Below are 11084 nucleotides of genomic sequence, written 5' to 3' on the forward strand. Positions count from 1 at the left end.
GCCTGGTTTTGTTACTGCTGCCTCAGCCAGTGATAGAATCATAGAACACCAGCTTGGAAGGGTCCAACCTTTCTTGTCAAAAGCACAGTCTAGACAAGATGGCCCAGCACAATCTTAAAAGTGTCCGGTGTCCACTCATTCTCAGAGTACTGTGCTGAGCAGAGTTTGTAGTCTCTGTCATGACCTCTTGAGAGCCATACAGCACGTAACTGAGTGTCAAACACTTGTTCAGACTCAATTTACCACCCTCCAGAATAATTTGATAATGCTGGATTTATGATTTTTTTTTTAATGTAGAGCACAGGTTCAAGCAAGATTTTCTCACTGTTGCAGTTAATTCAGTCTGCTGTGTTGAATGTTAAAGCCCAGAGCCCTTGTGTTCTGCAGTGCACTTTTTGCAAGGGTTGGTGGTTTACTGCAGCCAAGATTTCCCTCCTGTTTAGTATGTTAGTATGTTACCTGCTGTCTGGCTGTTGTTGGCTGTCCCAGAGATGACAGCTTCCTGAAGGGGAAATGAGAAGTGCTCTGCACCTGTAATTATAACAGGTGCTTTCAGAACAGAAAACTGTTTCATAAATTATCTTCAGAAGCCTGCAACAATTTTTGCTATACTGAATTAGACCATCTGGCCCCTGTAGTCCAACTGGTACCTTTCCTGTTTTACTGGCCATCACAGGGAACCTTTTGGCATCAGAGCTCTTCATTTCTTTCCTTTCTAATTTAGACATCTGACTTTTCTTTCCTCCTTTCACCTCAGTGACAGTGAGATGGAAATGGAGGCTGAGCATTACCCCAATGGAGTCCTGGAAAATTCATCCACCAGGATAATGAATGGCACCTACAAACATGAAGAGATCCTGCAGACGGATGAGTCCAGCATGGGTAGGGCCTCAGAGGCAGGAGGGGTAAAGGGAAATAGAAGGAGCTGGTATCAGGAGTTAATATTGTGATTGGATTGTGGGGAAAACACATCTACTTTGGGATTCTTTCCCCACCTCAGCGAATAAAGTTCTCAAGATGCCCATTTCACGGGGAAAATGAATCTGTCCTGAAACTAAAAGTAGGTCTGGCTTTTCACAGTCTTGCAGCAGTGCTGGTGATGTTGTGGAGCTGGGAAAGCAAATAGTAGTCAAAGATTTTTTCAGTGGTGGTGATGAATCCCAGCTCAGAGCAGTCGAGACACTTCTTCCAACTGAGGAGCTGAACCGAGCGGTGAAAGGCTGGCTGGTGCCCAGCTGCACAGTGTCCTCAGCACAGCGTGGTCAGCTGTAACTGTTTTTTGGTGGGTGCTTTAGCCAGGAGGGAGAGGAAGAATTAGCTTTCCACCTCTGAAATTGAGGATTCCTACAGTTATAATGGATGTTGTGACCACCTATTACTGGGAATTGGGTGGTGTTGGCATCTCTGACTGAAAGTTTTCTTAAGTCCAGGGTTTGTTAGACCAGGGGTTTCCATGTTGTGTGTGCTGTACTACACACATGAAAGGGTACCATAGCTGGAGTTGCAGGTTCCTATGATTTTAGCAGAAGACTTGGTTTGTAGATAGTACTGAACAAACTGAGCTCAAGTTTTCCCTGTGCCTAACAGGTGCTATGAAAAAAACACTATTGGGAAAAACACTACTGGCTGTTGTAGGGCAGGGATCCGAAAAGCTTCCGCTGGGATAAATTTAGAGCAGGAAGCAGCTCCCTGCTCCAGAAGGGGAAGGAGTTTATGGGTAGCATGACACAGAGTGGGCAGTGCCAAGGAATGAGAGGTGATTGTTATTTCTCCACTGCCTTTCCTGTAGAAGACAGCTGCCCCCAGAGGCAGCTCTGCGGAGGGAACCACGCTGCCACGGAGCGAATGATCCAGTTTGGACGGGAGCTGCAGATGCTGAGCGAGCAGCTTTGCAGAGAGTATGGGAAGAACACAATGCACAAAAAAATGCTTCAGGTAAGCCTGGGCCTTGTGCTGTGCCGCAGCAGTTCTCTGGGCCAGGACTGGGGTTGTGGGTTCTCTCGCAGAGTTCTGGGTGGCCCCCACTTCAGGAGGCCTGTATGGGGATCAGAGCTCGAAACTCGGTGAATGTAGCGCATCTAGACCCAGTTCTTGCACAGGGGAGAAGAAACACAGCTCCTGCCTGCCTTCACTCTTCTCCTCTCCAGGTAACACTCTATGTGCCTTCCCATGCTGGCTCCCCTGCCAGGTGGAGGGCTCACTCTCCTTAATGTACTATCATGATAGCCCAGTGTGATCCCTTGCTGCCAAGAAGAAAAGGGCCATTTATTTTCAGGGGGTGGGCACCTATCAGCTTGGTGACAGCAGAATGTGCTGTGGCTGATGGACTTGGTGGTTTTTCTGTGTATTTACAGCCACGTATGACCTTATTGTGCCTTTCTGTTCTTTCATGCAGGATGCATTTAGCTTGTTAGCGTACTCAGACCCTTGGAACTGCCCCGTCGGTCAACAGCTGGACCCCATCCAGAGGGAACCTGTGTGTGCTGCTCTTAATAGTGCTATATTGGGTAAGGTCTGGTTCCTCTGTGGGTGCTACCCACAGGACATACCTGCTCTCAAGGGCTGTCCTGTAGCAGGCAAGCCCGTCTTAGGAAAAGTTCAGAAATGCTTGTGTTTAGCTCTTGCCTCGCTTTCTGTTGTGGGGGATTGACAGGGCAGTGACATAGGAAGGCAGGCGGGAGGGAAACCTGCAGAGACCAGATCCACCTGAACTAATCTTCTTTTGGCTCCCTTCCTTGGGTCTTCCTCAATGCTGCTGCCAAGGTTGCTCCTCGAGATTTTCCTCCCCTACTCACTGAGGAAGCCAAGATCTCTTTGATGTATTTCCTGCCCCTCTTCCGTCTTGCTTCAAACCCATCTGAATTAGTTCACTCGCATTAGCAAGGGCCTTTTCCATGTTGTTGGTATAGTTTTGTCCTGGTATCATCCTGCTTTCTGGTAGGGAATGCACTTGCTTTGTTGCAGCGGCTTGTAAGTGAAGCAGGTTTCCATAGTGTTGACTCTAAAGCATAGTGGGCCATAAATCCAGTTACCTTTCCTCTCACATGGGACATGCAGAGTGAAATGGGTCTGTCTCCCTTTGAGCATTGCCTCTGCATGTTCATCATGTGCTGGGAATCTGGCTGCCTGCAGTTCAGTGCTGGAATCAGGGCTGTGGTAGTGGTCCAGCCCTGTGTTCTTTCCCTTCTGGTCATAACCATGCAGGGAGGACACCCCTCTGTTACAGGTTGATCTGGTTACAGGTTGATTTTCTTCAGCTAGCAAGACAAGCTCCCCTTTTTCTGATGAGCTTTGCTCTTTGTGTCAGCAGGATGGATCATGGTTAGATCCAGGTACGAGCAGTCTCTTGCCCTCCTCTGTGTCCTCAGAGGTGAATGTTTATGCCTGTTCTCCCATTTTCCTTAGACAAGAATGTTCCTTGGTCCAACAGCTTGTTGTCGTTTCCTCTCTTATCTTGAACCTGGTATAGTAAATGCAGTAGCTTTCTCTGGTGGAAGTCTTGTGCTTGCAGTCAGTGAGTTGCCATGTCATTGCTGACCCTCCTGGCATCTTCAGCTACAGAAAATCCCATAGTGAAGAAATGGGTATGGTGATAACGAGGTTCTGGCCTGCCACCATCTGCGAGAAAGGGATTGTTTCATTCTAGGCAGGGCCCTTGATCCTGTCACCAGACTCCGCACTGTGTCCAGACACATTTCCTGGTGGGTCTGTGGACCTCACATTGAGTGTGCCAGAAGGAGATTTAGAGATTGTCTTCTGGAGGAAGGAACAGCTTTATGGACAAACCCGTGAGGGCTCCTGTCTGAGTAAAAGAACAGAAATTATACGGTTTGGGAAGGAGAGTCCTGCTGACAGTCAGCATGGGCAGGTGTCCGGCAGCGCGGCTCACTTCTAGCTGTTGTTTGTCCGGTGCTTGAGAAGCATGGACAAGTTGCTGAGGGTTGTCACAAGGGCAACATGGAAGATGGTGTCTGGACATGCTTTGTCACACAGGTCACAAGACACCTTGACTAGTTCAGCTGAGGATTGCCTCCGACATATATACCAAACGTGAAGTTGAAAAGAAGCAGTGACCAGTGAGAGGGTTTGTCTGGGGCCTGGGCTGCTGTGGAGACTTGCACAAGTGGGAGGGATGGAGAGGTTGCCTTTCACTTGGGGCCAGTTTCTCCTGCCTTTCCTTGTGCTTCCATGGTTTGATCTCATGCTTTGAGGGTTTTTTGGCAGACTCTGAGGCAGCAGGAGCTCCGCTGCCTTTTTCTTGCTCTGGCCACCACAGCAGCTCTTTCTCAAAGGCCCCATTGAGCTGGGATCCCATGGTGGGACATGTCCTGGGGTGGGGTGTGCGGAGGAGCAGCGATGCGGAGCAGCAGGACTCGGGAGTAGCTTCCTTCCCGAGCCAGCACCTTCTGCCAGGGCTGCCGTGACGGTGCCCAGGTGGGACGGAGAGGGACCCAAGTGCAGGTGAGCCGGCACGCAGCCAGGACGCCTCTTCTAAACATGTCTTTTTTTGCCCCCACAGAATCTCAGAACCTGCCAAAGCAGCCCCCGCTGATGCTTGCCCTGGGCCAGGCCTCAGAGTGTTTGCGGCTCATGGCTCGCGTGGGCTTGGGCTCCTGCTCCTTTGCCAGAGTAGACGACTATTTGCACTAGCCACCAGAGCAAGATGGAGCTGACATCGAGTGCTGCCCTTCACCCTCCGTTGCTGCCACTTGACACCACCACCTCGTTCGATAGCCTGACCTCCCTGCCACCAACACCCCCTCTAGCACGCACACACGCTGCCTGTGACAGGACTGAGTGCGTCCCTCACCGCGTGGCTATTCCTGACCCCAGGAACAACCGGCAGATCTTACCTGTCTCCTTGCCATTGCTGCAGCCCCAGCGGCACTCAGTATTTCGCTGGTTATTCTAATGTAGCGCTTTCCGATGTAGGGATTTCTCTTTATTTTGATTTGAGTTGTTTCTCATGGATCCAACAGTATTTTATCTGGAGAGATTTGCTGAGCTGGTTTCTACTGATTTACTGAGGAATCTCATCAAGCTGGTGACAACTTGTTCTTTTTTTCCCTTCTCCCTCCATCGTGCACATACAGCATCATCTTCTGTGCTAGTTATCTGAACTCTTCTCGCAGTGGCAGTTCAGAGGGATTTTTTTTTAATTTTATTTGAATCCTGTTTATTAAAAAGGTCTCTTCCACCTCCACAACGTCACTGATGTATTTATTGCCCACAGACTCAATTCCAGCCACACACATCATACAGCCCTGCAGGAGACCTGGTGAGGTAGGTCTTATCACACATGAGAGATGGGAATTGGAGGAGCTTGGTCCTTCATGGTGCACACCTCTCAAAGAGCACGAGGCTCCCAAATGCTTGTCTTTGTGAGTGGGAAGAGTAGAAGACTTGATGTTGCCTATGTTAGTGGCTACGCTGCAGGAGCCTCTCACAGCCCTGAGAAACAGGTGGATCCAGCTCTCACAGCAGCTGGTGGGACAGGAGTGGCAGATTTGAAGTCATCTACCACTGTGCTGGTAGGAGCAGGCCACGTCAGCCTGCAAGAAACATCCATGGGTGCTGCCCGGTTGGGCTGTCGGTTTTTGTGTTAAATCACAAATCCTTCTTTTTCTCCATATGGGAGGACTCTGTCACTAAGAATAATAATAGTATTTACTGACCCCTCCACATAACACTGATCTAAACAAGCACTTCTAAATTTTGGAAGTTTCTTGAGAACACTACCGTGAGCTGTGCTTACCCTTGCAGGTGACCCATGCCAAGATCAGGTTGAGGGTTGGAGTCAGTACCAGCTTTTTAAGGTCTGAGCTGCTCAGAAGGGAGCAGTAATGTTTCTTTACAGATTACTGAGAAAATTATTTTAGTTTCAGGCCCAAAAGTGACCAGCAGGGATCTGTGGATGAATAACCTCCAAGTATGATGGACTAATATGTCCTTGCTGCAGTATGTATGAGGCCCAGGGACTTAAAGTGCTAAGAAGCTTTTGGCATTCAAACCTTCTGCCTGTGTTTCTGAGCGTGCACTTGTAACCACTGAGGCTGTGCCGCAGGACCGCGTCCTTTCCATCCTCTGATATACTGCTGCGAGACTTCAGGTTCAGTCCGGCTGCACAGGGGGAATTGTAATTCTGCACTAAATGAATTTTAGGTTAGTAGCTCTCAGAAGGGCCCAGGGAAAGCTCAGACACAACATGTATTTTACTGCTGTTCAGGTGCTGTTGGAGGTGGTTGGGAATGCCTGTTGCTGTCTTTTGGTGAAGGTTTTGCAGCAGTGCTGGAGCCGTGCTGGTCTAAGAAAACGGGCAAAATGAGGTTTAGAGATGGAGGAGGTGTTTTTACTGGATCAACTCATAGTTGAAAAAAGGCAGAGGGAGCTCTGCCTACTGAAGCTGTTCTGGGCAGACAGGCGCAGAGGACTGCACCAAGCAGGAGAATTTAACTTGCAAATCTGGGTCTTATGTTTCAGTTCTGAGGAACAACTCATGTGCCTGAAAGCTCATCTGTTGATTTTCAGCTCTGCTTATTGTCCTAGTGATGGGCATTACCCCAGCCCACAGTTTTTACCTTGCTGCGGTCACAGAGATGCTTTTGGTGAGCAGGATTCTTCTGTGGAGCCTCTGCTTCTGGACCTGCCAGCCTGCCCCAGTGCTGCTGCTGCACCGGAGGCAGCACACGAACTCGGGCTGGTGAGGCGGTTTTCTGCAGGCTCGCCACTTCTTAGACCAAGGCTTAGGGCTGATCGTGGCTGCTTGGGTTGGGAATAATGTAATACCTGGTGTTGCCTTTCACATTCAGTGACTTCTTCAGCTGTTGGTCACAGTTTAACTTGCTGCTGTCTGGCTGCAGTCAGACCTCTCCTTTGTAGCAACACCGGCTTTATCTCTTAGTTTTCTTTGTTCCTTCTCTTTGTGATGATTTAAGACAACGTATTAATGCCCCATGTGGTCTCTCAGCACAGCTCTACTGACTATCCTGGAGCATTTTTTTGTTTTGGTTTCCCTTTCACTACCAAGAAGCAAGAAATGCTCCTAGATACCTGCTTATTCTGCTGACAAGAAATGTGTGATGGGATAATCTGTCTGTCTTCTCATGGAGAACGCTCCCTGTGGTGGAAACTGTCTTCCTGTTATGTCCTGGTTAGTGCTGAGAGGCCACATTCTTAATGAGGATTAATTGCATGTGGCAGGGCTGCGTCACTCTTCCCGCTGCTGACGATGTGCAGCACGTAGTGGCAGTAGATCCCTGTAGACAAGCAGCAGTGGTGCACTCAAAGCAATACTGCTGGGTTGAGCTGTTTTTCCCTTTCCACTTGACCCAGTGACCGACTGGCCTCACAGCTGTAACCGGCACCCATCGCTGCTCCGGCTTCTCACAAGCTCTTGGACCTGGTGTCCTGATTCTGGTGTTTGGGGAAGGGCAAAGGCTTTTCTGCTGTGACTTATCCATCCCATACCTGTTGCTTTTTGGTTTGGTTTTGTTTTATTTCAAGCGTTCTTGTGGTTTCACTACTGTGTGTTGTGTTCAGATTCTGACCAACGTGGTCATGACTCAGTGTGGGGAAGAGAAATGTGTTTGCGGTGTGTGATTCCTAGATGAGATTTCTGATTTGGATTTCCCAGGTTGTTTTTCAAAACCTCTCGGTCTTTAAGTGTCCCTGGCTGCTCCTTGGTGGTTTGTGTCAGTTGAGAGTTGGTTTGAATTGTTGTGGTCATTTGACAAAGTGAACAGAACTGAACCGAGGTCTTTGAATGTGGTTGTACACCTAACCACAGGCTTCATGCAATTTAAAAATTACTTTTATAGAAGTGATTTGGTGTTTTTTATTCCAGATGCCTCCCACTTTGCTCAGAGACAGATAATCTAAGAACACTGCAGCTGAGACTGCTCCGTCCGGGCAGTCCCTCACAGTGTCAGTTCTCCCACCAGCCCACCAGTGAAGCCAGGTAGATGTTTGTGTAGCCCGTAGCAGAAACTGCTGGCTTCCCAGTTCTCGATGAGGGTGTCAGGGTATCAGCTGTGGCCCAGCATTACAACGCTGATGACATTGAATATAGGACTTCCCTCATGTGAGGCTGAAACATCACCAGACTTGTCTCCCACAGATGAGAGTTTGTGCTGCCCACAGTGGTGCACAGTTCTGCACACCTGAGTTTTTCCCATCTGCTTCCTTATTCCTTATGGTTTGGGTTTTTTTTAGCAGTGACATCTCTACCTGTCCTCAACTTGTGTCCTTATTTTTCATGTAGTCTTATCAAGGCACCTTTACCATTCTTTAAATAGCTTTGTTCTTGAGGCTCCCTTGAACAACTAGAACAAGTGGAACTGGTGTAACTAGCTCTGGGGATCGAATTTATCATTTTCTTCCTTAGCACCAGGCATGATGAACCATCTCCTCCAGCAAAGCAAACCTTGTTGGATTGCGGTGATGCTGCTGTGCTGTGGTACCTCAATACTTGTGTAGCACGTGTGGTTCAGGTGCTGGTTTCAGAGTTCCTCCTGCCATCATGGGGCTGATGGAGAAGGTGAACCATGACAGCCAGGCTACGTAGCAGCGTGTAAGTGCCATGAAGCTGTGCAGTACGCAGCACGGCGTCAGGAAGTTCTGTCCACAGAGGGCTGCAGGCAGAGAGGTCCGTCATCCTTCAAGTCCTGTGCACAGTGAGGCCCCGTGAAGCTGGTCACAACATGGGAGAGGGGACATGTGCTTTGGCAGGGTGGTCCTGGTCCACCCAGGAGTCCCCTTTGCAGAAGGAGCAGCTTCCTTCAAACCATGCCTGTGTTAGAGCAGCCCGAGTGGTGGATCCAGAGGGGAGCAGGTCTCTTGTAGAGAGCTGGTGTGGGGACTCCAGCTGTACACATCTGTCCTGAGATGTTTCCGCAAAAGGGCTGCGGGGGAACATAATGGGACATATGCTGTGAGCTGCTGGGACCTTTCTGCTGTCCCAGAACAATGAGTGATGGAGGGAGCTGCGGTTCAGCAGCTCTTGCCCCAAGCCAAAAGCTGGCTGTGAGCCATGTCCTGTCTGCAGTGGAGGTCAGAGAGCTGGAGGAACTGTCGGTGGGGTGAGCATGGGGGGGAGCTACACCAGATTTGGGGAGGAAAGGGGAGCAGTTGAGAGCCTGGAGGCTTCTTCCAGAGGAAGCACTAGCTGCTCACCAGCCTGCCATGCAGCAAGAGGTGGCAGGTGATGGATGAGTGAACGTGGCGTGTCTGTGCCACACCAGAGCTCAGAGCTTCCAGCCTTGAGCTGCAGCAGTGCCCAGCAAGCCCAGGCTTGAGGAGCACATATCCCACCAGCTGTTCTATTTCCAAGAGGGAGGCTTAACTCCCTCCTGCAGGCACGAAGCCGAGTCCTGTGTGAGATTTACACTCAGAGAAACATTCCTGGAGGCCACGCAGACCTCTGCTCCTTGTTGAACCTACCCCAGCCAGGCAGACGCCTTTTCTCTGATCACTCCGCTTGGGTCCAGGCACACGCTCTGCCCCCTTTGCTCAGCAGGGCTTTAGCTGCATCCTCCCTCTGGGTGGGAGCACAGGGGATTTGGCAGGCGGGGCTCCTCATCAACTCAAACTTGGAGAAAGGAGGAACAGTAGCTCTGGCAATAATCAGGATTTTAAAGAAAATTTCAAAACTACAAGTGTGGTGACTCTTCCAGACCAAGGACTCTGCGCAGGCATTTGATTGGGATTTTTCTCTCTTGGTCCCACCTGTGCACGCTCTTCGCGGCTCTCCAGCCCGGGGAGGCAGGAGGAGGCTGCCAGCACCTGAAGCTCTTGCACGCGACCTGTTCAGCGGTGCAAGCCCCAGGACCTGCCCGACTCACGGTGAACTCTCTTCTGCTGGTTGCTCAAAACTCAGGTATGAAATGCTCAGCTGGAGCATGGGGTGCGAGGTCTTTGCAGGTTTCCAACCAGCCCTGGAGCAGCGGCCACCATTGGCCTGCGACAGAGCAGGTCTCCCTGCACCGCTCCAGGCTTCTCATCGCCTTTGGAGGGGGGTTTTCTCCTCTTTGGTGCAACATCAGCTCAATGGACATTACACAAATTGTGCACAGTGGTTCAGTCTAAGCTTAGTATTTGTGAATTAAGTTATCTGATGCTTCGCATGAAAACTTCAAAAAGGGGAGGGTGGGGGATTTTAACTGAGAAAAAGCCTATGAAAATATACTGGAAATATGGTAAAGAAATCAACGTTCTGCTGTATATTGACAGAATTATTTTTATTAAAATACACATCCATGTGCAAGAGCTGGCACGGAGCTGTGTGCTTTGTTGATCTCTGCTCGCCGGGGAAGGCGAGCGGCGGAGCCGGTGCAGGTGGCAGCTCGTGTCCCCTCCGAGAGGGGACGGGGCTGCCTGCCTACGAGTGGTTGGGGCAGGTGGTGCAATGATGTCCTGCGGCTCGGGAGACATCAGCCCTGGGACCCACCTCTGGCTGGAAGGAGCTGGGCTCTGCCCAACAAGGATGAGCTGGACTCTGCCCAGCAAGGATGAGCTGGCTTCAGGGTGAGTTTTTCCCCTCCAGAGCTGAGCAGATGCCAGCAAAAGTGTGTCCCTGTCATTGCACAGGTCCTTGGTGGTCAGGGCAGGCTCTTAGCTCAGCCATTGCTGCCTCATTATTAGAGGGAAACGAATTATGGTTGAGACTTTCAGGTAAGCCCTACCCAGCTTTGGTAGCAGGTGTTTATGGAGCAGTTCACAATGCAGCAGCCGATGGCACCTATATGTGTTTTTGCTATAAGATTTTCTCAGCAGAAAGCACATGATGGCTGTTCTACAAAACTTGTACAAAACAGCTTCTCCCACAGTTGCTGAGCTCTGCCAGAAATAATGGACAAGGGACGCTTCCAGCGCACACTTGCGGTCAAACCCATAGAAATTATTAATTGATGCCCTTTTGTCATGAATCACCTTCTGCATCTTGGGTCCTGGTGCCATGCACTGGGTGACGTTCTCATCTGGAACAGGAGGTCCTTGGGTCCTTGGGGTCTGGATGAATTCTGAACGTCACCACAACTCCCTTCCCTGTCACCCAAAACAGGCTATTGGGGCAGTAAAATCCTCCCTCA

The 11084-nt window shown here is 50.0% G+C and overlaps 1 protein-coding gene across 2 annotated transcripts in view; it reads left to right on the forward strand.

The window, feature by feature from the left end:
- The window catches only part of RANBP10 (RAN binding protein 10), a 67858-nt gene extending 57595 nt beyond the window's left edge, over window positions 1-10263 (forward strand). For both annotated transcript variants that reach the window (XM_065848100.2, XM_071814266.1), the window contains exons 11-14: window positions 758-882; window positions 1790-1935; window positions 2396-2507; window positions 4520-10263. In XM_065848100.2, coding sequence (XP_065704172.1) covers window positions 758-882; window positions 1790-1935; window positions 2396-2507; window positions 4520-4650 — 514 coding nt within the window. In that variant the 3' untranslated portion in view covers window positions 4651-10263. The remainder of the gene's footprint in view (window positions 1-757; window positions 883-1789; window positions 1936-2395; window positions 2508-4519) is intronic.
- Window positions 10264-11084: the final 821 nt, after the last annotated feature.

This window comes from Patagioenas fasciata, chromosome 13 (genome assembly GCF_037038585.1).
Source record: "Patagioenas fasciata isolate bPatFas1 chromosome 13, bPatFas1.hap1, whole genome shotgun sequence".
Taxonomy (NCBI): Eukaryota; Metazoa; Chordata; class Aves; order Columbiformes; family Columbidae; genus Patagioenas; species Patagioenas fasciata.